Raw genomic sequence first — 27,453 nt, forward strand, 5'->3', positions numbered from 1 at the left:
GAACTGAGTTAATAACTAAGCAGTATGCCTCGCTCGCTCTTTTAAAAGAAAAATAAGCCGCTGTTTTTGGGAGACAGTTTTAACAAAGTCAACTACTAATTCAGCCTGCTTCATTTCCATTTCTAACATTGCACATGCTAAGTACAAACTGAGTCAAGCGCTGCTGCTCAACTATGAAAAGTCCCCCTAGGTTTCTGCTGCTAATTAAGGAGAAGCATTTTTGAAAAGACCAAACCGTTTAACTCAGTGCAAAATATTGGGTATGGGAGCATATTGGTTTTTTCAAGATCTTGGCCTATTCCTCAGTCCCACTGGAGCTTTAGTTTGCTGATCTGGATTCAGCCCTGAAGACGCCCTCTCCCTTATATGCTTGTGTACGGAAAAGGTTTCATACGGACTACTATGGACCCAGAAATCAACCTCCTGAATGTGTACACCACATGCACACTTACATTTTTCAGAACGGCATCCTATCTGCGATAGAGACAGACTCTGAGACAGTAACACTAGTTGTAAGTCCTCAAAAGCGGAGACAGATAGTATATTCACATTTCGATTCACTGCCTTTAAAACAACGAGCGGGTCGAGAACCTTGGAGTCATTCTTGATGCTGATCTTAACTTACATATCAGTACCACAGCTAGGACAGCTCTTTATCACTTGAGGATATCCAAAGTTGGAGGATTCATATCTAAAACAGAGTTTGAAAATCTGGTCCTTACATTTATTTCCAGCAGACTGGATTACTATAGTCGTAGTTTTTTTTTTTTTTTTTTTTTTTGCTAAACTACCCAAACAGGCTACCTCAAAGCCGCAGCTCATTCTGAATGCAGCAGCCAGACTGCTTCCATGAACACATACAGATGAACGTACTACTCCCGTTCTTAAATCTTCTCTTTGCCCCCCAGTACCACAGAGAAAGAACTTTAAAATTCAGCTGGTTTGGAGAGCACTGAATGGTTTGTATGTGTGTTTGTGTGTCTTTCAGCTGATATTTTACTGTATAATTATTTATTGCTTAGCTTTTGTGTTTGAGACACACAACATCCGCCTGCCCGTTCTGGCAGCGGGATCCCTCCTCTGTTGCTTTTCTTGAGGTTTCTTCTGAGATATTTCTCCCCATTAACGAACAATATGAGAGCAATGACACACATCAGATATACAGTACATCCTTTTATTATCGCAAATATGCAAGAAAAAGTCAAATGGAGACACTGTAAATGAACACATGCCCTTTAATACCACAGTCTAATTGTTTTTAACACTTTAAATAATATACATTTGCACCTTATTATACCTTTTGAAATGTTTTAATCCATATGTACACAACGTAATGCTTTGAATTCTTTTCATTCTTTTCATGAAGAGGACTTAGAGGTTTCTTAAAAACACTGTAAAACCTAGAGTCCTGATAATTCAATATACAATAACTGTACAACTGACCTGCCTCAGAGGTGGACTGAATGCCGTGTGAACTGTCTGAACACTGATCAGTTCTTAATCTGTAAAATCGTGGCATGTGTGAATATGTCTAGGAAGTTTTCAGTCCAGTCGACTTTATCGTCTTTCTGCCATTTATAGGCTGAGTTGTAAGGGCCCTCTCGAGAATGTTTATTGCAAAACACATACCTGCTATCTTTATTTCTTTTTCTCACTCTAAAAGGTTGAACGATCGTTCATATTGTTTTTTTATTTTTTACAATTGCATGACCTCTTAGCTCTGGAAATCTTTTAAAAGCCCATTAGTTCATTTCAAAAAGCCACTTCCATAAGAAAATACGTCTTCTTTTCTTCCTCCCTGACAAAAAAAGACTTTCTTACAAATGTGTGGTTTTATTACAACATTGATCGTTTTTACCCCCCCCCCCCCCCCCTTTTTTTATTTATTTATTTTTTGTTCCTCCAGAACTAACCCAGATGAGTTTCCACACCTCATTTCAACTGCATCAAAGATCTTGGATTCAGCACAGTCAAGTCTCTTCGCTGTACAGTATGTTCTGAGTATGCTCAGATTTGACTCATCAGTTTGTTTGTTTGGTTCGTTGTGGTGTGGTCCAGCGAGCCACAGTGTGGGAGGGCGTTTGAAAAACCAGGGCATGGGGATGACACAGCAGCAGGGGGTGCAACCCGAGTTTCTACTGGCACCACTGAGCTTGGAGCCTTCAGGGAGGCGGAGGGGGGTGAGGAGCACTGTGCCTCGGCACATGAAAGGACTGGTTGACCATTCCCTTTGAGGCGACTGGATGCAAAGGCTCAGGCCACTGGCAGGTCAGAACAAAGATGGGCTTGACTGTGAGAGAGACCCCCAGGGAGGACTGTGCGGGACTGGGAGCTACACTTACACTGAGCTCATTTTTATCCACTCATTGGCCTTGTTTAACCAGCGGCCATCCGGAGAGAGCAGATATTAGGGCAGCACAGTCAGAAGAACTACTGCTCATTTTTAATGAACAACTAGTTTATAAAAGCAACCCCAGTTTAACTCAAACAACTGCCAGCACCCACAAAGATCAGAATGAGCTTCTCTCTCTCTCTCTCTTTTTTTTTCTCAGTCTTTTGGAATGGAAGAAACAGCATCTGTAAGTTACACACACATATAAAGCATGACAACTGCAGCCTTTCTTGTTTCTGTCTTTGATCCAGAAATGTTGAGAATAAGACCAAAAGAATGAGAGCAGGATAGGCTAAATGCCACCCACTCGCCTCTCTGTGAATAACACCCAGATGCTGAGAGTACGGTTCACTTTAGGTTTTGCCATACATACACGAGAGGAACCACTGAAACAATCTTGGCTTACAAGTGACAATATTGAAACAAACAGAGACTTTGACTTCCAAACTTGGTCTGAAGGTGCTGTGAGCTTTTCTCAACAAAACTGTCAAGACCCATCATACAGTTCTGAATAATGCATCGCGTCTTCTTTAGCTATAGGCCGTGAAAACAGATGACGACTTGTATGTTTGTACAATCAACAAAATAGGCACCTCCACTTTGGTACCTTAAAGCATTTGCTCTGTTGGACGTTTTACTTGTGTATAAAGTTTTAATACACGTTTGAAGTTTTCCGTCTGCTAAAACATGAGGGGATAAACAGCTTGACTTGGCACTGTGCTCATTTAAGTATTTAGGAGGGACAGGGCAGGAAATAATTAAGTGCAAAGAAACATTAAGCATTTAGAGTACATTTCTTGCTGATCATGAGACATAATGGTAAACGTCAGCTTCTCACGTTGGTCCCCAAGTCTTCAACATTCCACCTCAACAGAAGTGCAATTCACTAGAGCCTGTGCAACTTGAACCTGAATTTAAAATGTACACACAACCAAAGAATTGGAACCAATGTTTGTGCTTGTGTGTACGAGAATCTGATCAGAAACCCGAGATATGTTTTAGAGCTAATAAGCACAAATTCCAGAGCACTTTTTTATGTGTGCTACACATTTGACTATAAACAATGTCGAAACATCCAGGTTCCCTTCCATCACCATTTGAACAATGGGACTTTTTCCGGCTCCGAATGTATTGCCAGCCAGATCGCTTTAGCCACATAGCCTGCAGACATCTGAGTTTCTGCAGCCACTGCCAAGAAACGCTCCCTCACAAGCTCTCAAAGCCTAATGAATACAACGTTGATACATCCTTCATATTGGAGAAAGGAAAAAAAAGAGACATTAAAAATAATCCTATTAATAATAATTGTTTACACCATGTCATGATAAGAACAGCAAAAGGAGCAAGAACAACATCCTTTAGAAACAACAATGAAAAATTGTAATAAACAATCAAGTTTGGCAAACGATGCTGTGTTCGTCGAGGCACTGGCGTCCTCAGCCAGGCCTGTGGGGTAAGGTGGGAGTGGGGGGCGTAGAGGGATGTGGGGTCTCAGGGACTGGGGCTTCTTGAGGGATTTGCGAGAGTGGATTATGTCTTTTTCCTGTCATCCTTAAACGTGTCTCGTCTGCCAAAGCTTCCTTGTCCCACAGCAGGCCAGCCTTGTCACCAGCCAGACAAGACACGGGCTCATACAGACACACTGAGGCGGTCGACACACTGCTGAGGGTGAGGACTGATGTGTGTGTTGGTATGTGCTAAAGGGCCGTGGGGCTCAAGGATGGGGCAATTGTGTCCCTCCAAAAGGGGCAAGACACATTTTTTTTCTAAGGTGATGGGGGGTAAAATCAACAAGTGTTAAAATGGTTCAAGTGAGCTGCTATTATGTCCATTTGTTGTTTTCATCACAGTCCCAGATTCTTTGGGCATTATTAACATAATCAAAAGCTTTTGTTGCAGATGCTTTTTTCCTTTGTGTGGTACTACATTCCCCTTAGAGTTCTGCAGGGCTGGCAAGGTTAACAAGCCTCTGCTAATACTTAGGTAAACTGAGGGGGCATTTGTGGTCCTGTTAGTTGGTAGGCAGCAGGGCAGGGGTAGGGCTGGGGTTGAAAGGTGTGAAAAGATGGGAGGAGTATCTTGGGGTGGGGTGTGGTTATCAGTCCCTCTCCCAGAATGCTCTAGTCCAGGGGTTCCTGTTTTATCCTGATTGGAGTGTTGATCGAGAGACTCCGTCGGTCCTCACGACACAACACGTACTCGCTGAACTGGGAAGAGTCCACACCACCTCCACATGATGCCGCCACGCTGAAACCTTTCTGGAAAAGACGCTCCAGAACCTGCGGAGAGAGGGAAAGACGTGTCAACAGCACTATAAGTATTACTGATAGAGATATCGACTCCAGCTTTGATACTTTTGTTATGGGTAGATTGGACATTTTGGGAAATATGCTTATTGTGGCCAAGATGTAGATTAGTCAGTGGGTGTAAGTATGATGCTACAACTAGATGCCAAACAACATACAGGTCTTGGTAGATGGAGTTTGTTAACAGGAACAGAAACAAGCTGTTTAACTGTTTCCATTCTTTGGGCTAAGCAAAGTTATCTGGTTGTGAATCTCCTCATCTACCCTTTAACACATTTCCCAAAATTGTTCCCTCAAATCTACGGATATTTGTAACTGTAAATACTTTTCTGCTTGGAATGTGTCAAACCACACTGTCAGCAATGCCCTTCACACGACTTTATCACTCATCACTGATATCTCATTACCAGATTTTTGAAGGTTTAAATTGCATTTTCAATAAATGATTATCAACAGTAAATGTAGGTAAGTCTTCACTACATCTACTACTTTAAATCCATCTATTCACCTGACATCAACCTCAGATCTTCATCACAAAATGCAACATGTGTCATTAACCCTCCCCCTCCTCCAATCCCACGTAGAAATGGAATAAAACCAGAAGGCATTCCAACATCACAACACCTCTGCAAAATTCATGCCGCTTGTGCTGGATTGGCTACCAAACCGAGGGCATGAGCTCAAAGGGATGGGGAAAGCAGAGTGAGGTGTGTTAAGGGGCTGAGTGGAGCTCAGCGTGGTGATTACTGGAGCTTCTAATTTGAGTAATGAGGCTGGGGTGAGAGGAGAAGTGAGGTCCGTGAGCAAAGGAGAGAGGGACGTGCGGGGAATGAGGAGAGGGAGTTCTGGGTGATCTGTGTGAGGACAAAGTGCTGGAGCTGCAGGGAGAGAACAGGAGATGGGGGGGATGCATGTTAGCCCCCGAGTGCGTGCATTGATACACACAGTAGACCAAATGTAGATATGCTCAGACACAAACACATGAACTCCAACATCACTTTTCTCTCCTCATCTGCTGTAATCCTTGTGGGATGCTGTTTTTTTTTTTTTTTTTTTGAGGGGGTATATCTAAATCCCAGTGCGAGGAGTGCCGTGTATTTACTTATCCCCCCGTCCTTTTAATGGAGTGTGCAATGCATGGAAATGAAAGGTCTCGCCAAGGGCTAACCCTTCTGCCAGATACTGAGCCGGAGAAGTTCACACAAAAACAGATGAGTTTCTTCAGATTCCCACACACACAAACTGACACATACACTCATGGCAAAGGATGACCCCTCTAATTACACAACTGAAGGCCCCACTGGGCTAAAGTGGGGGCATCTAAGGCCTCCAGGTTGACGGGCTGAAGCCTCTCCTGATTGAGGATTAGCACAACACAGAAGAGCAGATAAATCATGCACATAACGTGAGACATGTCATGAAGTCTGCAAGAACAGAAACAAATTCACATATAAACGTAATGGGTAGACCTGACCCCCCCCAATACACACACACACACACACACACACGCACGCACATACACACACTTCCTGATTAAAACTAAAATGTAGGCGACATGCTGCTTGTAAGCAGAAAGGACCACTTGGTGAAGTTGTCCTCTGGCCATACAACGACGACAAACTCTGCAATTTGTGAGACAGAAGGGGTGGCAAGACAGCTGATGGTGAGGATGGCTAATTAAGAGACCTGCCCAAGCATCAAACACTCCCAAATCCATGACAGACGACGGAGGAGCCTAACGATTATGGAAATGATATTACATAGCCTTCTTTGATCATTGCATCACATTGCATTTTCCCCCATCATCTCTTAAAGCATGTGGGACTCTGTCATGTTCGGCAATGAATTTGGTCACAGAGGAGAATGGCCTGATCAATGAAGATAGTCTGAAAACACTTTTATCATTAATGCATGGTAACACAAAAGACTTAAGGATATTATTATAGATGGTTGTAACTGACTCAAGGATACTGTAATGACTATAAGAAGCCATAAAAAAAACTTCACGTTCAGTTTGACACACTGAATCAGCGCCATAGGGGAATAAACAATGCACTGAATAATTAAGATGTATCCAAGCAAAAGGTTTCAGTGTCCACAGGACAATGTCCTGAAATCAATCTGAGCTGACAACAGAAAGTAATGCACTCTTTTAAGAGCCAAAACATGTCCTGGTGGCTTCGTTCAGCACCACATACTTGTAACCGCAGGCCTTCAGATCTCAGCTTATGTTGTACTTATGCAGATTTCTCTGCTTACTTTCCTGTCTCACTTGAGCGAAACCATAACAAAATTCTACCAGAGAGTTGCATGTGAGCGATCTGATTGGTTGAAGTCTAGTTCCAAGCATGGTGATTTCCGTGAAATGGAATTACTGCCAGTTAGCTGTGTTTGTTTTGTTCCTTTTCATGTGTACTACTTTGAACTTAGAGACCACCTTGCCAGAGTCCAGTACTGCTGCGGTAGGCGTTGTGTGCTGTGTGTTTCTACCATTACTGACTTCAAAAACTGGAAATCAGAACACTTTATCACACCACAACACTTCACCAAAGTTTGCTAGTTCTAGCCTGAACTCTAGCACTTCTTCCTGTCTTTTCCTGTCCGTGTCACTGAAGCAGAAAGCTGAATAAAAGCTTCTCGCCTTCCTCATCCCCAGCGATCTCTATACATTTGAAACATAATAAACCATTCTCATTGTTGCAGGGTCGGCTTGGCTGCACAGGGATCTGCCCCCCAAACACATACACATACCATTCAACATATAACCATCTTACTGAGCTGCCACTCAATCTGGGATGGCCCTGGGGATGAGGAGGTGATATCAGACTTACTCCTCTAACCTCCGAGCGCCGTATATTTCCAACACAGCAAAGACGGCGAGACAGGAATCAAAGTGGAGGAGTCTCAGGGCTGGAAACCGGAGCACAATGTAATATTGATGGCCACTGGAGTGCAGGCACACACTCGCTCGCTCACACACACACACACAGACACACACACCTCTCAGGAGGTGCTGGAAGACACTTGCTCCTTGTGGCACAGGACTCTCAGAGTTGATTGACACATATGACACACACACACTGACTGGCGCTGCACACAGGGGGTCGCTTTTGTTTAACTATGCATGGTCTTTCATATGTGACAAAGAGCGCTAACTGCAGTCTCTGCATCGTATCCTCTCCTTATTGCAAGCATCTGGCATAAAACAGCCGAGAAACTCCAACTCTTTCTAATTCTCCAAGCCATCTGCCAGGTTTTATACAAATCACACGCGTCGAAAACACTTTGACAGTGTAATATATTCTCTTAGTATTTGCAGCATATTGTCAAGCAACTGTGTTTGTGTAACTGTCAAAACTGAGCTTACCATTGCAAAGTGTCTTTAAGTGGCAAGAATCTGCACAGTGTTTCAGTTCAGGTGACACTAGTGGGAATGTAAATTCTTCTGCGGGCAGTGTAAATATCCACTGAGCTAGACGGGGAACAGAGTTGCCTTAGGTCAGTTTTCAAAGGAACCGTAAGTAGTTCACACTAAACTGATCAGGCTTAAGTGAATGATGATGAAAGATCTCACTCTGCCTGACTTATTAGAAAACATTTTCTTTAATGTTTATTATCTGTGGTCTGTAGTTTTATGTCCTTTCTTTGATAATAGTCCTGTACTTGTTTTGAATGAAGGATTCTAAATCGAATTGCAGTCGTGCTGACCTTCGCTTAAGTGCAGCATCTGAATTTAGATTGAGGAACCTATTTTTATGACACTGCTACAAAGACGTAGCACTAATACAGGATGTTAAGTGACGTGTTTATAACAGTGTGATGTAAATTGAAGCATTTATTTCATCAATTCCATTTTTCTGACATTGATTTCTTCAGATTAAACTGAAAAAATATGGATCAAGTTTTTACTCTACCCATATTGCAGATTAATCGGATGCCCACCAACCCACACCGGGATCCTTAACTACAGCAGTGGAAAGTCTCGTTCTGCCACTCAGGCCACTGAGGAACACCGCTGAGGTGTTTGTGTGGCCTTGTCTGCTCTGATGAGCTGTGCTTTCTCTTTCCATCCAGCGCAGGATTGATGGAGTGGCAATGTGACATGTAAGAGAGTGTTGCGACGTGTTGCGTTCCCCGCCTGGGCAGCAAGGGGACAGGGGGCCCTTGTCTACGACTGCCTCTGCTGTCACATTGATGAAGGACGGATTGGCTCTGGTCTGATCTGAGTGCTTCATCATGGTGATGCATGGAGCAGCAGGCCTGGCTCCAGCTCTGGGACGCGTGTGTGTACACCTCTGTGGCTCTTTGGCTAAATGTTTTCCCTCCATTAAGTGCCTTTGCTGCTCTCTGTTTCTCCCTGCTGGATCGACATCACAGCCCAGGTGGTTCGCATTATTCCCTAAATTCCATTCATGACTTCATGGAGAATCACTCACCAAGGTGGATTTATTTATTTTCACTCTCTCACATTTAAATATGTATGATGAAAGACTAAGGAAAGAGCTAAATTTACCACTGTGATACTGTGATATGCAGACTGATGCAAAATGTTTGTATTGTAATAACTGGAAATGGGTTATGATGATACTGTATAATAACATCAGAAACTGAAACTTGAATAAAGCCTTAAAAAAAAAAAAAGAAAAGAAAAATTGAAATGGTTTAAATATCACAGAGTAATTGATGTTCTCCTCCAATGTATAAGCCATTTAACTGACCTTAGGGGTGTTACTTTAAGTGAATAAAACTGAATAATAAACTGCAAAAACTAGGTTTCTGTGCTTAGTGCACAGTAAAGTATTAAGAAATGTCATGTTATCTCATTGTGACCGAAGTATCACAAGGTCTAGCTGTTTCCAGCCTCGGGCGAGAGAGCAACAGTACCTTAGCTTCAATAAAATCATTTGAGACTAAAATGAATTCTCCATGGCAGTGACGTACAATAAATGGAAAACATTTAAAAGTTGTCACAGAGCCATGGCTTTCCTGTCAAGACCTCGTCAAAACCCAGTCCAGTCATATATACCCTGTTTTCAGACAACGTTGCATCTTGCCCCCCCCCCCTTACTTTCTCTCCTAGGTCTTTCTCTGTGGGCAGGGTGTGGTTGCATGTGTGCTCCCTTGGGTAGGGGTCCAGGACTGAAATCAGATCACAGGCTCATTGTCTGGCGAGTAAGACGAGGATTATTTTCCTAACCTTCTCATACCTTCACGCAACAATGAGAGAGGACAAAATGAGTAAGTTGTTTAGAAAAATCTCCCCTTACACCGAAAAACACCTCCATCTGCTCCTTGTGTCCTCATCTACATCGACTCAATGAGCCGGGCCCCTCTACTGTGCATGCATATGTGTGTGTTTGTGTGTGTGTGTGCTTGGATTTTTCTAAAAACTGAATGCTGTGTATTTGTGTGTCTTAAAGGGGCCAGCGTGAGACAAAAAAAAAAAAAAAAAAACGTTCCACAAATAACACCACCTTAACTGAAACAGGCCGCACTGTGAGACAAAAGGGCACATCGCTTACAGGAAACCTCGAAGAGCCAGCCCCTCTTGCTGTTAGCAGTTAGTGTGAAAAGAGGATTTCAGCTCACCTCGCCTTCAAAGGAGCAGCCTAATAAAACCTAAACAATAAAAACTCCTTTCAGACCATGCTAGTCTGATGCACTCACATCCCGTAACCAGTCTCACTGGTAAACAGAGTGGGAAAATGTTGTGTTAGTTGATGCGGCCAATTAATTATATTGCAAGTCATTTAAAAATCTATAAAAGAAGTATAAACCGGTTTAGGCTGTTTGAGAAATTGTAAGTATGGTATTAAAAAATGCAATACGTGTATTTCAATTGCCTTGAGCGGTGTTATATTGGAGTCTTTTTAAAAAAGGAGCTGTGTCTTAAAAAGGAGTAAAGCGTAAATTATGCATATCATTTTCCCCCTCTTTCCATTCCTCTTCTTCATTCTTTTTGCAGGAAAACATGGCCGCAGTCCACACGTGCTTTGTCCCGCTTGCTAGGCTCTCCTCCCTGGAGGTGGTCTCGCACACTGGCAGGAGGGAGGTGGAGGTGTCAGAGCGCACTAGCCTGCCTGGGAGAGGCTCTCTCTGGATGCTGGAGGGGGTAAGGCTCCTCTATGTGTTGGCCTGTTCGTGGCTTTGGGCACTCAAGTGTGTTATATCGAGCCTGTGGTGTGAGGCTGTTATGTTTCCCTCCGTTCTTTCTCTCACGTACCTTTTTCTGAGGTTGTTTATAAAATCTTACTGCTTCACTACAGACTGTGGGCAACACTGCTTTGTTAATCTCAGACTGTCTATCTGTTTATCAGTATTCCGTACTACACAGCAAGTGTATTCTTGATTTTGTCAATATTCATATACCGAATGTAGTGTTAAAAATGAGGAGACAGGCAGGCTCAGACTTAACATCATACAACGGCCACAAGAGCTACTTGGAAACTGTTTTAAGTAAAATGAATAGACAGGAATATAAAAGCAACACTCACTGTACATCTGCCATTACCTCTGGTAATCTCTTGACAAACTGACTGTAGCTCTATCAAAGTAGCTATTGTATCATTTTGTCACAAAGGGCTCTACTGTTGCAAAATGTAGTATAAAGGGCCACAAATTAGGCCAATTGCCTTCAAGACGAACACATTTTGAGGTGTTCTAGCTTTTATACACCGAAGAAAATCAGATTAAATAGCAAACTTTATCCTGGCTAGTGACCTTAAAATAAAATCTGCACACTGACATAGAGTATCTGAACTGAGAGGACGAACAAGTGGCAGTCTCCTCTCCCCCAACAGATGCTGTGCTGCGCACTTACAGTAAAGCTCAGTAACACCAGCGGTGCTGCACATTGGCCATCAACATCCCTAGTTATATACTACAACATTTGAAAGTTGATGGATGGTGGTGAAAAATGGTTTGCTTGCTCAGCAGAATTCTTCGCTGGATAAATAAAGGTAAAAAAAAAAACAAACATTCTCCACTGTGGCAACATGCAGAATGCATACGAGGCCACAGATCATACTGACTGACAAGCAGTCTGTGGAATCTGTGTCCTACAGCTAACCTCAAAGCCAGGACTGATCCCATCAAACACCTCCATGCGCTGACAAATCATACTTAAAGAAAACAACAAAACTATGGAATCCATTGGAGCATTTCAATACAAAATCATAATGAGAGAGATACAATTAAAGCTAAAGGAAGGACTTAAACTGCACTATTGCATTATACATCTTGTTCTGCATCAAGCATCACCTTTATAAAACAAACCAAGAGTTGCTTCATACAGCTCGTGTAGAACCTAAAGTCATGAAGCTTAATCAAACTTGAACACGGTGTCAGATTAATGAGAAAAAGCCCATCATAGCCTTTGGTAGATCCAGAACAACAAAATCCCAAAACCATCTTTTAAACAAAGACACCTAACCCTAACCCTTTTTTACATTATTGTAAATCTTAACAGACAGACATCCATCCTTTTGTATAAGAAATAACAGCACAGTGGGAAGGTGCTCAATAATAATTCATAATTATTGATGTGTTTTATGAAGGCTGCGGTGAAAATTGAATTTTCCTCACTATTAATAACCTGTAGATTTAAAAGCTGATTCTCCATGGTTAACGTTACATTTCACAATCATTTAATTTAAAAAGAGCGTTTATGAATACATCTACTGAGTCTACACCTAATACATTGTCTGTGTTAGTGGTAATTGCTGCAGCAGCGGGAACTATTGTTAACAAGTTGCCAGAATTGAAATACATTACATTTATTTATGGAGTGCAGCTTTATCTTTATTTATTATCTAGTTAATTTGTATATTATTTATCTAGTTTTAATTTTAAAATAAAACACACTGTATCTTATATTACACATCACTAAATGTAAATGTAAATGTACACATACATTACATTACCATATTCTAACAACTTCTGTTTAATCCAAGAACTCGCTTTTTTTTTTTATTAATGTGTTTTAGTTTGCCAAATTAATGTGTAGGAGTTCTCTACAAGGCTATGTACATAACATGCAAGCTGATAGTTTCTTATCTCCACTAAAAATTCACAGTGGTGTCTTAACATTGGTTGGGACGCCACTGTGAACACTCGTACCCACTACCCAGCACATTATTTTCAAACTCTTTCTGCTGTTACCTGGACCGAGTTGAGCCTGCAGTAGCCATTGAGAGGGAAGCGGATGACGTGTGTTGGGTCCTGGTTCCAGCCGGCGTTGACTGAATTACACATAACATCTCCAGTCTCAGGGAAGATCTCTTCGATAAGGACCTTCTCCCCACTAAGGGCGATCCGCTCGCCCAGGTCAGGTGTGACGCGCACCACCAGGCAGTCGCAGGGCTGCGCCATCCGTCGTTGCTCGCGCTCCTGCTTCCAGCGCTCCAGCTCCTTGATCATGGGCGTCAGCTGGTAATAGCGCGCCTCCTCGTACAGCAGGTGGAAGTCCTATACAGGCAGATGAACATGGAGATGATGAAGTATGTTACTAACACACTGTGACTTTCACTGCATTACATCTCATCCCCATCAAGGACAACACCGTGCACATGTAGACTATTGTGCAACATAAAGATGACAGTGGAATATATATTTACAGGGTATCCTGATGACTTCCCCGCAGCAACTTATGACAAAATGTCCTTGAGGAAGACACTTAACTCTAATTACTCCAGGATTCTTGTACTGGCTACAGTCACACTTTGACCCTGCTACAGTAGTGAAACATCTACTGTGCAGCTGAGACACGCATAGAGGAAAAGTAATGGGTGAGTAATCTACAACATTACCATCCTTCTTTTTAACATCTTTAGAAAACACATTTATATCGGTCCATACCAGAAGCTACCAGTGTCCTCTGTCCTCAATGTCCTTTGCAGCAATCACTTACTAAGGAGTGCAAAGGGCAAAGCACTATGTTTTTTACCCATGCACTTGTTACGGCAGCTTCTTGAAATATCAGCAGTTTAGGAGTTTTTGTTCCTACTACTGCACTCAAAGCAAGATCACAAGAATCAGACAAACGCCTGGAAAAATAGATATAAAAATGACCTTTGTTTTTCTTTGTGAAATTAAAGACATTTAATGGCCTCAAAACATCTCACTTGTTTCCATGGAATACATCTTCTGGAAAGAAGAACAATAAACCAAGACTGGTGATGGCCTCCAACCAGGAGGACAACATTCTCGATAAACAAAGCATAACCACGCTGCAGCTCTCCTCCACAGTAGCTCTTGGCAGAGCTGTGCTTGCCCTTAGCGTGTTTTAGTGAGCCGACTCCAGAAAGGCCGTCAGTAGGGCTCCAGTGAAGTGGGATGGTGCATTCCAGTGTGCAGACAGTCTGTAGCAGATTGCCTGCCTCTCCCTCCTGGGCAGGGCTTGCTGGGGGCCATTTGCCCCTGCGCTCTTGCCTCTAATTTCCCACAAGACCAGATGGCACCATCATTCACGGCAACCATAGAATATATGGGGAGGCAGTGGTTCGCTATTGGAGACAGACGGGAGGTGAGGAAAAGATATGTGCAACTGAACATGAGGACAATCATCATCCAAGAAGGATTTTAATGTATTCCTCACATGGAGGGAGTTTTATGTTAATGAGACTAGTGGCCCGATGTTAAGCTCCTATTAGAACAAGATTTAATTAGCTTAACCTAAAAGCAGCAAGTCTTTCTGCTAAACAATATGTATTTAATAAATCTTCTGATTAGTGTTTCATAGTGACAAACACTGACAGCTCAATTCATTCTGCTAACCTCACCGCTCAAAGTGATGTTCCTGTTGCTTCGCTCCTGGCTATGGGTTTGGCGTATGAACATTGCGAAACTCCAGCTAACAACAGTGCATTTGGGTACAGGTTTTACAGGTTGCTCGTCTCTGTGCACTGCAAAGTCTAAATGCCCTTGTAAAGCGAGCTGATGCGTTTGTGCTGCGGAAACAACATATGTTTCATATAGTCTGCGTCACTGTGGGTGTTGGGTGTTTGGTGCTGGGACCCGCCAGGGAGCCCCGATCTAAAAAGGTTTTGCTCTCCTTCCCTTCTTCAGTCCGATGCTGCGTATAGAAACAGAGCACGGCAGCAAACAGCATATTCATTAACCCTGCTCATTCTGTCAGACTCTTTAGCCTTGAAAAGCCTCCCTCGCTGCCCTTCATCTAAACTGTGCCTTCATCTGAGGCGTGCAAACGACACCCAAATACAACTCCATCTGGATGTGGGGTGTTGACGCAACACATCTTAAGCTGACGGTCTAATATTTAAAATTTCAGAATGCGAAAGAGGAGGGAGTGCGTCCCTTTTTCCCTTTTTCTCTTCCTTTCTCAGTGTCTTTTTCTCTCCTGGCCTTCTTGCTGCAGCTGACAAAACTCATACTGAGACGCTCCCCTTCAGGCAGCTCTCTGTATCAAAGTGTAGCTCCTCATCCTTCACAGGTCTGAAGCCATGGATGGATATGTTTTTAACAGGGGTCTGTCTGCGAGGCACTTTAGTCATCCTGAGCAGCGCAGAAAACAACAGAGTAATCCTAAGCGCTGAGGTGAGGATGAGAGGGAGACGGGGCCAACAGCTCCGTCCTGGCTGCTGGAGCTGCTGCTACTGCTGCCAGCTCTACGAGACAATTCATCCCCCAATCCTGTGTCCAGACAGCCCGTTTGAGCTTCAAAATAATGATCCGACCTGATCGCCCACCGGCAAGGCAACATCTCAGGGAAGGACGGAGGAAGGGAGATGCAGAAAAGGAGGCAGAGACAGAAAGAAGAGAACGAAACGATGAACACTGTCACTACGAGGGAGTTGGGAAGACTGATAAACACCTACTGTATGTTTTGGACCAAAAAAATGACTAAACCTGCACAAGTGGAGGCTTACACGCCGTTGATTAAACATGACACCAAAGCAAAAATCAAGCCAACACTCATCAAATATACAACACCCACAAAAAAAAAACCAAAACACCATTTGATACCTAGAGAGAGAAAGCAATATTGATTTAAAGTGCAACGCAAATACCTGAACGAGCAAAAGCACAAACCACTAACAGTTTCTAACCATGCCCTCAGTGTGACTGAGCATTGCTTACACTCTTGTGATTAATTGTAGTTTGAATAATGAGATGAGGGAGGATATTAATAGTGAATATTTTGTTCCACTGATGTAGGCTGAAAAATTTCTTTTCCTTTTCTGCTCAGACTTTCACATTGATTTAGCAAAACACACAGCGCCATGGCTGCCAGCAGCAGAACAGACCCAGCCCTCGGGCGACGGCAAGCCTGATTGTGTTCAGATAAGGACATGCTCAATTCCGCCTCGCACTATTTGCATTTTTTTTTCCCCGGCTTCACGCAAATTGAAAGGTATGCAGATCAACAAAGGCTTATGCGAGGGGATCGTAATGAGTAGAAACAATGAAGTCCCGTGAATTCTCCTCAGCCGTAGTGCCTGATTGGACTGTCAAGACTTCACAGAAAGGGAGGGAAAAGCATGAATAAGAAAGGAAAAACTAATCGGTTCTGAGTCAGGCCATCATTTGCCAAAATATGCGAGGCTTTCATGTCATGTTCTGTTGTCTGAGGTTTGGCTCTTGTTCAGGCTATCCATGAGGCCTGGAGAGTTTGCCCCTGGCTCTGTGAGGCTTGGCCTCGCCTTGTTTCATCGTCGTAAATGATGAACAAGTGCCAGCCTGGTGGAAAGGTCACGCAAGTTAAGGTGGAGCAAAAGGGAAGTGTAAAATACACCTAGGAAACAGTATGACAGATGGTTGAATGACTCAGTGTGTTTTTTTATTACGATTTTGTCAAATGATGTGTAAAGCGGTTGCTAATAGTGATGAACATATAATGAATTATCACCCAACTCCGCTGCTACCCTCAGTTCCATAGGGTTTTAGATCCCAGCACTCTCTTCAACCTCATTTTCAGCAGCAGCGGGGAGCTGTTTTCAGTAAAAAGCTGCTGATACACAGATATTAAATGCTACTTGGCCAGAATCAAACAGCAGGCAGACAAAGTTAGCGGCTAAACATAGTGGAGAATTTAACAGCCGAAGAGCCAGATATTTTGGAAATGGACGCTTGGTGGGCGGCAACAACACAAAGTCAAATAATGCTGCTGGATGCATGTATGCTGCCGTAACTACTACATACTTTGGGACATCTGATCATACTGTGTGTGCATTCATTTTAAGACAGGAGCCAGGTGTGTGCAGCCTGAGTAGTCTAGTGTTTGTGCACGAATGCATGAATACATGGGTAGAGAACATGTCAGCGCGTATGAAACTGGAGACTGTGGTGGAGTTGGTCATCAAAACGTGGGAGAGCAGAGGGGGCACACAGGCTATTTCACCTGGACTCACCTCTAGAGAAACCACTGAGTGAATAACAACAGCTCAGGGCTTTGGCACACACATCACCGGGCCATGCTCCAGTTAGCCAGTTAGCATTTTACCTCCACAGCACTGTATACTCCAGCTGAGTGTGGTCCACATTTCTTCTTCTGATCATTTCTTATGAGGAGTCTGCATTAGACGTCGTGAAAACAGTGACCCTGTTGTGGCATCAGGACTATTTTGAAAACACGCAGCCCGTAGGAGTGGCAGGCATACATTAGTAAATCCAAACGTATTCACACTACTGAAAATCAGGAATTCACTGCATGCCTGGGCAGATGGCTTTATGTACTCAAGGTTTTTGTATTATATTGTTCAAACTGTGCGAGCTGATGGTGCAGACAAGTACACACAATACAGTATGTTGTGGTGTGGGTATATACCTTGAAGTCATCTGGAAGGAGCAATTTGCTGGTCCTGAGGAAACTGAGAATGTAGCGGAATATCTCGCCGTCCCGATCTATGAAGTAGTGCTGCTTCAAGCTGTCCAACACGATGGGCTCGGTGCCATTGAACAGACGACTGATTCTGAAAATTGAAATACACACACACAAACACACGCGCGCACGCAGCAAGCCGCACACACACAAACACATGCGCGCACACACAGACACATAATGGAATGAGCCAGTTCCCTTCAAATGCATGAAACAATTACCCTCCATTTATTTTTCAATTTTATTAGCACTAAGCTTGAAATGCATTAGCATCCCAGGTTGAAACAAGGGGCTTAAGGCACCGTTCCTCCATTCCAGACTTGTTTGAAGTGTCCCTTCTGCAGAGAGATTACAACAACACACACGCTTGCTGCTTGTACTTACAGAAATTAATGGCATGAATGTAGCATTACAGCTCTATTATTCCGTCTGTCAGAGGAGTGGAAATGAAGCAGAGGCAGGAAACGGCGGAGGGCCACATATTAATGTGAGAAGGACATGTAGAAAAAGCTATTTTGCCTTTACAGTTTAACTTTGTTATGGTTCTAAGAAGAACTTGGACACCTGCATGTCCGTATTTCATGTTCAAGTTACATGTTCTTGTGTAATCTGCAGCGGTCCACACGCTTCATCTCATGTGCATCTTTTGGTGAAACTGGATGAACTCATTGGCTTTTGTCAACCATCTGCTGTGTGTTTGATTTTTCATTTTTCAATTTGGTTGCCGCTGTATGCTCTGTATTAGTTAGGCTCTAGTTTGGTTGATATTTAAAAGCAAACACAGATGAACATTTAAAAGAGAAAGCAGGAAGTGAGATAATGAAAATGGCATTAATCAAAATGACATCAATAATGTTTTCCTATTCAGAAACACAATAATTAACTTCAACAATAATTAGGTGTATGCTTTTAAGCGTTCACCACATACTGACAAGACTTTGGTGTAATAATAAGACACTTGTTGCTGCCCTACTGTTCCTCTGTTAACCCCTTCCACTAGTGTGCTGCCAAGATTAAGGGCTTAGTTGAAGCTGGCTACAGGGGCTCATCAAGGTAAGGGATGGAAATTGCTGTTATCTTTAAACTTTCATCGCACCATGTTGGCGCCATGCCTCCAGATACCCTCGGACAGATATTCATTTCCTTTTGTCTTTTGTGTGGTATTCCTGACGCTTACCTGCAGATCCCTCTCTTGCTGGTCTAATAATCTCATCTGGGCACCTCCACTCCATCTGTTTGTTCATTTCCAAATGCAAAATATCCCTCTTCAATAATTAAAAACGAAATTTTTAAGCATCTCTAAAACACTGAAAATGGGGTTTTGTACAAACTGTGGTTCGATTGTTTTACTGCCAAAGCACAAAATACAAACATCTCTGAAGTGCAATATTTACCTTTATTTTGTGACTCTTGTGATATTTAAACAAAACTCACAGTTCCCACAGCAGAGAAACCTGGAGTGCCTTTGCAGTGTAAATAAGGCATACTAGTGATTTACACAAGAAATGGGTTGTATATAACCTCTGCAACGGTTTCGCTGCACATTTCCTTCATCTTTCTCAGAAACAGCTCTTGGCAGGTCGCTGCGTTGCTGTTATTATCATCATTTTGATGTAATCAGCCCTTTAATAACAGTTACAGCTTCTAGGTTGGCTGATAAAGTCGTACGACAATTGTAAAACCTATTTGCAAACGCGCCCGCCGATACACGCACATACACCCAGAACTGCCTCAGTACTGGCATTGTCAAACTCTATTACGAGACACTGGAAGGCAGCTGCAGTGGGAATGTCAGTGAACAAACAGCAGGGCTGGCTTCGCTCTCGCACTCGTTTGACTGAATTTACAATTAGAATCCTCGACTTTCTGAAAGTGTGCGAGCTCGTGTTTAATGCTGTATCAGGTATCTCCTGACCCCGATGTGTCAGCTCCACACATTGATAGCTATCACATCAAATTCGCCTTGTTTCTTTTTCTTTGACTTGACTGTGTGAAGAAGCAGAGCAAAGATGGTTCTGCCTCCCTCTCTCCCCTCCTGCCATCCTTTCTCCCTTTCACTCTCTCTTTCTTTCTCTGTCTCCATCCTTTTCCCCTACTCGTTTTCTCTCTGGAAATCGATGCAAAATGCTTTATAAAAAACCAATACTCATCTCCCTGTTTTGCCCGAGGTGTTCCTTTCTCATATGGTCTTGCAATTCTTCCAGCTAGAATTTCACCATACCCCTCCAGGCTAACTCTGTTTTTCATCTCCACTTTTTTTAAAAAGCAATTAAAATGCTGCCTGTTTTTCTTTTTCTTTCCCTCTCTCCCACTCCCTTCACTCTCTCTCTTTCTCTGTTGGTCTCCTCAATTTTTCCCTTTCTGTTAAATCCCTCAATTGGAGGGGGGTTGTTTTTAACAGGTAAGAAGAAAGAAAAAGGTGTGTGTGTGTGTGTGTGTGTGTGTGTGTTTGTGTGTGTATAGAGAAATTAGAAGAGAAGATACACAAACAGATAGGAGGAGGAAGAAGAGAGGGACAGGCACAGATAGAGGGAACTAGAGAGAGGAATCAGAAGAGAGAAAAACAGATGGAGGAAGAAGCAAAGGAGGGAAAGTGAAAGAGGCAGAAAAAGGAAAGAAATACAGCACCGGAGATGGAAAGAGTGGGAGAAAACACAAAGACGGAAAGAGAAAGACAGAGTCAGGGAGAAGGAGGGAGGTGGTGGGTGTAGGAGGTTATCAAGGACAGGAACAGCTCAGATCTCCCACCCCAGCGGTGCCAAGTCAGGGCAAGCAGCAGGGCAGTAGGTGGGCAATATCTGGCATGATTCTTGCTGCATCAACTACAGCTGACCAGCAGCGGAGGACAGCCAGGGAGGTGGGAGGAGGACCCAACACAGGTAGCACTTGTTCTACTCTAAAAGACGCTATGTGGAAATCGTAACACTAATGTTCGCCTAACGAAAGCCAAACATGCAGCAGTTTCCTGCAAAGTGAAACAACCACACCCAGGGGTTTCAGCGAGCGCCTCCAGTGTGACATTAAACGCCGCTAACGACGGCATCCGAGAGGGGAAAAAGTTAATCACCCGATAAACTGTCGGTCCTCAAAAGAAGCTGTTCTAAATGTCGTGTGACAAAAGTTTCAACACAGAAAACAATGTGAATTTTGTTTGCATTGAAGTTTCTCAATATTTGCATATGTGGGATTTGTTTTATACTTTAACCAAACATCTCCATATTTATACCCTCAATATCTGTTACTAACAATCGCAGTGCTTCTCTGCAGTTCATGAAAACATTGTATTTATTAGTATAGGAGCTACATAACTTCATGTCAAGTGACTAAAACACTTTTGTCCTGTCTTTTCTCTGCAGATGTGTTAGAGTCGTCTTTAATCTTAATTCTTGCTTAGAATAGCTCAGAGGTTTAACAATAGCGTGAGATAAAAATAAAAGGAAATACAGCGTTTTCCGAAATTCACATCCCATGACAGACGCTGCATTCTTTGCCATGTTAATGATGGTGATTTCCGCTTACAATAAAATAAACTATAAGACACGGAGGAGCAATAAAAGAGCATAAGAGCCAGTACAGATCTACTGTCTCTGGACATAGAGGACTCGTCTTTAAAAAGAAAAATGTCCAGTGGTCATTTCAAAATAGGTTTCTTGTCTCTGGAACATTTCCCCTAATTTCTTCAGCTTCTGTTCAAGTGACTGCTGAGACTGTCCTCTCTGAGAGCTTCACAGAGAGTGCATCAATGTTTTATGACCCCTGTCCCTTAATATGGCCCACACAGAAGAAGATGAATAACCACACATTAGTTACTAGACTAACTTTCTCTTGGCATGCTGCATTATTTAGGGGCCAATCTATTAAAAGTAATCATCAACTTCAAACTCTTTAACCCTGCTCTTTTAGTTGCCACGTTTTCAGTGCTGTGCGCGGCCGGACAGAGCTGAAAGTATACGGCTATGTCAGTGTAATTGTTTTGCTTTCTGCTGTCAGCCATTATCCTAATTCACACAAAAGGGCCCCTCCTTCCACTGGCTCCAGTGGAAAGTAGAGCCCTCAGGCCATCTGTATACTGAGGAGGCTGGGAGAAACAGTGAGTGTATGCGTGTGTGTGTGTGTGTGTGTGTGTGTATGTGATACAGAGTGAGAAGGAAACAGAAAGAGAGAGTGAGAGCAAAGGAGCGTGTGTGAAAAAGAGAGAGGGAGGAGAGAGAAAGAAGAGGGGAAAGAGCACTCCAACTAACACTCACACTGGTATCCGGTCTTTACTCGCACTGTAAAAACACTGTTTGGGTGCTCTGACATGACTCTGTGCTCCTTTTGCACGGTGCCCAGTGTGCTGCCCTATGAATAACTTCTTTGTGAAGTATTAAGCTATATCCGGGCATTCAAATAAACAGCATGTCAGCACACAAGTAGAAGATTACCTATTAGAAATGTAACACAAATCAGAGATGTGTTCATATATGGATTAAAGTAAATCTCAATGATGTCAGACAGTTTGAGAAATAAAGGAAAAATAACAAAAAAATGGAAAAATCCAATATAACTAAAACATGGGCAAAAAAAGGCCTCTTAATAAGAAAAACAATCATAAACCTTTGTCTAGGATGAGCTTTATTTTTCTCATGACATGTTGCAGTCATGTATAAAAGGAGAGTTGTCAGGGATTTCCTGTCAGCAGACTCTATGAATATCAAGACTTTATTACCAAGGGATTATGTGGATTGTTTCCTGTAGCCAATTTGGCAGATTTTCTAACAACCTGCTGTATGTTTACCTTGGCCCACATGGGATTCTGTCAGCTGACCCAGAATTCAAAACTGTGCAACGTATTGAAGGGCGCCCTGTGTTGCAGGATTAAAAAAAAATAAATAAAAAACATCCCGTAGTTTTAAAATCAGAAAACAACAGAGCTATTTTATCAGTGCCCTCTTTATGTGTACATTTGCCTTCAGAGCTACCTCCAGTGGCGTCACCTTGTTTGTGGATGGTGCTAAAAGCGTGAATAAAGTGGGAGGGTGGATTACCAACAGCTCTTACACAATCTGAATCATCACGACTAAATCTTACAATGGAAATGCACCAGAAACAAAAGCTCGGTTTGCTTTATGTATGAGAGAATCTAACTCTCATATGCCCTAGAGAACACAAATCCTTTCCTTTTCTGTCCACACAACCATTCAGAGAACAGAAAGTCTGTAACACTTTCAAAGTTTGACGGCAATATGAGAAACGCAGGACATGTTCTATTCTACTAAAGATCATGTTGTCTAACAAAATATGAACAAACAGTATAAATGACAACGTTTCTAATAAAACGTGGAAATCTAACAGTACATGTTCAGGTGAACCCCCTCTCCTGGAACTCAAATAATTACGGCAAAGAAGATATAATGGTGGCAAATGCTGGTTCGAAAATAGCCAAGAAAATCAATATGTAACACGCCAACGAGCTGGATATTAATCAGATTTGAAGCTGCCCCACATCAGCTCTGATGACAGGGATCCGGACATTTACGTCACTGTTTTTCCTCCGAGGATTCAAAACAACACTCTGATCTACTGACTGAAAAAGAAAAAGACTGCAAAATGAGGTGCATTCCATGCAGAAATGTGTGTGTGTGTGTGTGTGTGTCAATTCACACTAACTGTACCATCCAAATCATCAATAAAACATGTGAAAAGCGCTGTAATTGTCAGCTTGGCAGCAGCTGAATTTTCAGATACTACCGTGTGAAAGGAGATAAAAATGAAGAAGCCTCGGAGGTATTTATTAGACAATTAAAAAAATCACAAGTAAAACAAACAAAAACAATCGCATTCACCATTATAAAGAGAAGTGGGGGTGCAAACAAAGAAGGGAATGGTTTCACCTGGTTTGAAAACTGTATTAAACTAGTAGGTTTTAAATGTGATTGTCAGTATAAAAGTTGCCAAACGACTTGTTAACCACAAGAATGGAAGTGAACTTAATTAAGACAAACTAAACACTGAAATACTAATTTAAAGAAAGACAGAAAATGATTTAAATGTAGTCAAAGACTGAAGAATTAAACGTTTTCCACCAGCACACACTCCAGAAAGCACCAAAACAAAAAAAAAACAAAAAAAAGAAAGAAAGAAACCCACTCACTCTCCAAGATCTCATTATCAGCATATGAATTCATAAACTAACTCCATGTGTGCCATGTCTTACCTGGAGTCTGGGTACTTGGTGAGCGTCGCCAGGCTGCTGGTGTACATGTGTCCCCCGACATCGATGTGGACCGGGGCGTTCGCCTTGGTCAGCTGAGCCGGCAGAGGGATCCCCTGAGCGGCCAGAGGAGAGACCGGGGACCGGGTCAGAGACAGCCGCGACATGCTTCTTCCCTCCTGAAAGCAAGTGTACAGAAAAGCCATGGGAATAGAGGTAAAGAAACAAGAATCAGCACAGTGATTCTACACAGGGAAGCAGATAGTATCCTCTGAATGGCATCAGATCACTTCCATGTCTGTCTGGTCGCATATTTAGCCTGGAAATTATTGCCACCGCTCTAATTAAGTATGTTTGCATCTTTTCATGCAGCACCGGAGGCGAGGATAGGAGGATGCTTATTAGAGAACGTGTGAGAAAGATAGACAGATAGAAGGAGGGGGGGGTGGGATAGTAAGGGGGGAATGCTAGGTGTCAGCCTCCAGGGGAATAAAACAAACTGCTGCTGCAATATTCTAATTAAAGGTCGCCTTATGTGTTAGACGTGATGCACCCAGACGCACCAACCACCAATCTGAGAGCAAGAAAAACACGGCGGGGGGCGATGCGTGGATGCAAGGGGGGAGGCAACTATTCCTCTTAACACATACACACACATTGAATACACAAAAAGATTAAGGTGATCGCTTGCCATGTAACTACACACATACGTTTGACTTGTGCTGTCACGCCGGAAGAAGCAGTGGCACATTAGGTCGAACTTACTAACTAAACACGCGTAAAAGCGCGTTAGACATTAGTTCACATGATCCAACTCTGCAACATTAGCAGGCCAAACATTTAGGCATCATACTCCATGTGTGCTGTGGCTCAATATCAGAAAGATCATGTATTTCAAATAATTGTACAGAGGTTTTAATAAAGAGCTGAGTAACTGTGGGGGGACCCGGTTTGGGATGAAAGACTCGAGTTTACTGGGGGCACGTTGGAGCAATTGGAGGTCAGCGCGGAGCTGAGTGTGATCAGCTGATAACATGTCCGAGAAAATAGTTTGAGTTCACCTCGACTCGCCGCTCTTTGGTGGATTTTGAGGAGCAGGGGAGGCGTTTATCTCCAACTCACTCGTGCGTAATTTGTTTGCCCACAGTTGCAGGTTAAGCACCTGAGTTTGGACACGTCTTTAATGTGACTCTTGACTTTTAGGAGTAAATACATGACAGCTTTGTTTAGGGGAACTGTTTTTTTTTTAAGGAAATAGAACAAACGTGCGTTTCTTTTCATGTTTTCCTAATGATCAGTGATGAAAGGTTTGCACACTTCGTCAGTATCCTTCCTGCTTTTACCCCCTTGACTTTGATTGAAATACAAACCTTTTACCGGCAGAATTTACAACAAAAATGGCTTTAATAATACTTTGAGCTTCACAGTAAAACTACATCCCTGAATATAATCACAGTGAGATAATAATTCTATAGAGTATAAAGTGTAAATTTGTTGCTATAGGCTGCTTCGTTGTCATGATGGTAAACTGGAGGCCGCTGCAGAAGTCCAGTTCAAGCCTTCGGCTCTGAGAAAAGCGCCGTTGGGCACAAGGTGAGACTTGAGGTTTTTTTTTCAGGGGTGGCGCCTGCTTCCCACCAGTATCGTGTTCGTTTAATACGATTACAGAAGGACTGCATTATTTTTCAAATCCCAGGAAAGAGGGGCAGATTTTTCGGAAAGACTTAAGAAGTTTGGGTTGCATAAGGGCAGTCCCAGCTCCGGTCTGGGTCTCTGTCAACCAACCAATCGACCAACCAACAAATCAATTAGACAATTCAATTACAATAAACATGGACACAAGTAAACCCACAAATCCCCTCACTCCAACTATCACATACGATTTGAATCATTTCAATAATCTGTCAGTCTTTCCTTCACTACACAGTACCTCCTCCCACACACACACACACACACACACACACACACACACACACACACACACACACACACACACACACACATCGGATACATTCCTCCACAAATTCACACAATCTGTAGAGGCATCAACTTTCCCCTCGGAGACCCTGTGCTGCTGCTCTCCTCCACTGATCCTGTTCAGACGCTGGAGCCGATTTCACACACAAGTTCACCCTGATCGCCAACAATTCAAATGAGCACAACCCGATGTGAAACAACATCCCACTCCACAAGCACGCTACGAGCCCGTGCTCTGCCCTTAATTCTACCCAAAGCTCAATATGGCGCCTCATCCCTGCTGTACAATTAAAAGCACAATCCCGACACGTGTTATTCATAACCCCGTTTCATAAACACCACACGTGTCAACTGCTCCGGGAGAAAAGGGTGAAAATCACTTTGGACCGAGCGGTGGTCGCATTGCTCTTCAGCCCCGGTTCGACTGCACTCTTCGGGAAGTGCACAGACTGAGCTGGGATTGGGATTAAAAGCATTGCATTCTGTAATAGGAAAATGTCACCATACCGTTTCAAACATTGTAGGGAGTCCGGGCGAAATCCGTGCCGGTGGCCAGTCCGAGCTGCTGTTCGCGTAACCCACACAATTCTCAAATATTTTCTCCAAATGCCCTCGACTTTGTGGCACAACTACACCACCATCCAGCTCCAGCACGAACCTATACTGCCGCACGGAAAAAAGCTAAGTCTCGGCTGTGTATCCCACACAAAACTGCTTTCTTTTAAAAACAGCAGACCGTGGCCGGGATGGACTGCTTGCAAAGAGTCTGTGTGGCTTTTAAAGGCTCTAATGCGAGGCTGACTCGACCTGTCCTCACCAAGCGTCTTTGTACCAAAGCGCACAGGAAGCGTCCTTACCTTGAACATGGATGAGATGATCTCCTTCCCCTTCTCTGCTCTTATTTGGATACGCGTAAAAATGTGCGCTCTTGTTGGAATCCTGCTTCGTATTTCAGCTTCTTGTCTGCCTTTTTGCCTAAATGAAACTGCCCCTGTGGTTTGTTATGAGAAGAAAAAAAAAAAAAAAGCCAATAATCCGTCTCTAAATAAGAGCAGAGCTAAAAAAGAAAATTCTTGCTCCGGGCTGCCCAAGCGCCTCTGGGCCAGGGATTAGGCTACAATTAGCTCAACTCCACTCTCTCGCCCAAGCAATTTTCTCAAGGAAGCAAACGTGAAACCCCTATTCTCTAAATGATGACTGCAGAGATATAATAACTTATATTATTTTCCCGTCAAAAGTAGCCCGTTCTTCTTAACGGTGTGAAGTTGGGATTTAGAGGGGGTAGGAAACCTAGCAGCCAACTGTCAGTCGCTCAATAGATTTAGAGCAGCAAAAAGCAGATTTTAATCATTGTCATTTCGTCTGATGTAATAGTTCCCCAGGCAGTTCCAGCTAGCAGGTATACATTCCCATCTCCAACCCAAATTTAAAGTTTACAGCCAGGCGGGCTGCCATAGTCCTTCACTCAGTCAACATATAATAAAGGCGCAGTAACTTGTTGATAAAGTCTCAGTAGAAAAATATGTTGAAAACGAAGAGATATCCTTGAACCAATATCTTTCATGTGGTGATTTTCCCCCGTGTGCCCGCTCTCCCTTTCTCTCCCTCTCTCTCCCTCTCTCTCTCTCTCTCTCTTGCCTTAATGTCTGGAGTTGTAACGCCAAATTTCCTGCAGGCCATTAAAAATCAAATGACGTCTATGGACATGCATGCATGCTGCTGCTGCTGCAGAAAGCGCCCTCACAAC

General features: G+C 43.0%; 1 protein-coding gene across 3 annotated transcripts; it reads right to left on the minus strand.

The window, feature by feature from the left end:
* Positions 1 to 1,217: 1,217 nt before the first annotated feature.
* Positions 1,218 to 27,453, minus strand: LOC113174730 (BTB/POZ domain-containing protein kctd15). Of its 3 annotated transcripts, none has more exons than XM_026378840.1 (5): positions 26,564 to 27,453; positions 23,733 to 23,908; positions 17,483 to 17,627; positions 12,859 to 13,164; positions 1,218 to 4,671 (listed from the first exon to the last, which is right to left on the minus strand). In XM_026378840.1, the coding sequence occupies exons 1-5, from the start codon at positions 26,570 to 26,572 to the stop codon at positions 4,513 to 4,515; spliced, it is 795 nt and encodes a 264-aa protein (XP_026234625.1). In that variant the 5' UTR covers positions 26,573 to 27,453; the 3' UTR covers positions 1,218 to 4,512. The 3 variants fall into 3 exon arrangements, with proteins under 3 accessions (XP_026234625.1, XP_026234624.1, XP_026234623.1); XM_026378839.1 differs by lacking the exon at positions 26,564 to 27,453 and adding an exon at positions 26,214 to 26,537; XM_026378838.1 differs by lacking the exon at positions 26,564 to 27,453 and having other exon boundaries at positions 23,733 to 24,617.

Source organism: Anabas testudineus, chromosome 3 (assembly GCF_900324465.2).
Source record: "Anabas testudineus chromosome 3, fAnaTes1.2, whole genome shotgun sequence".
Classification (NCBI taxonomy): Eukaryota; Metazoa; Chordata; class Actinopteri; order Anabantiformes; family Anabantidae; genus Anabas; species Anabas testudineus.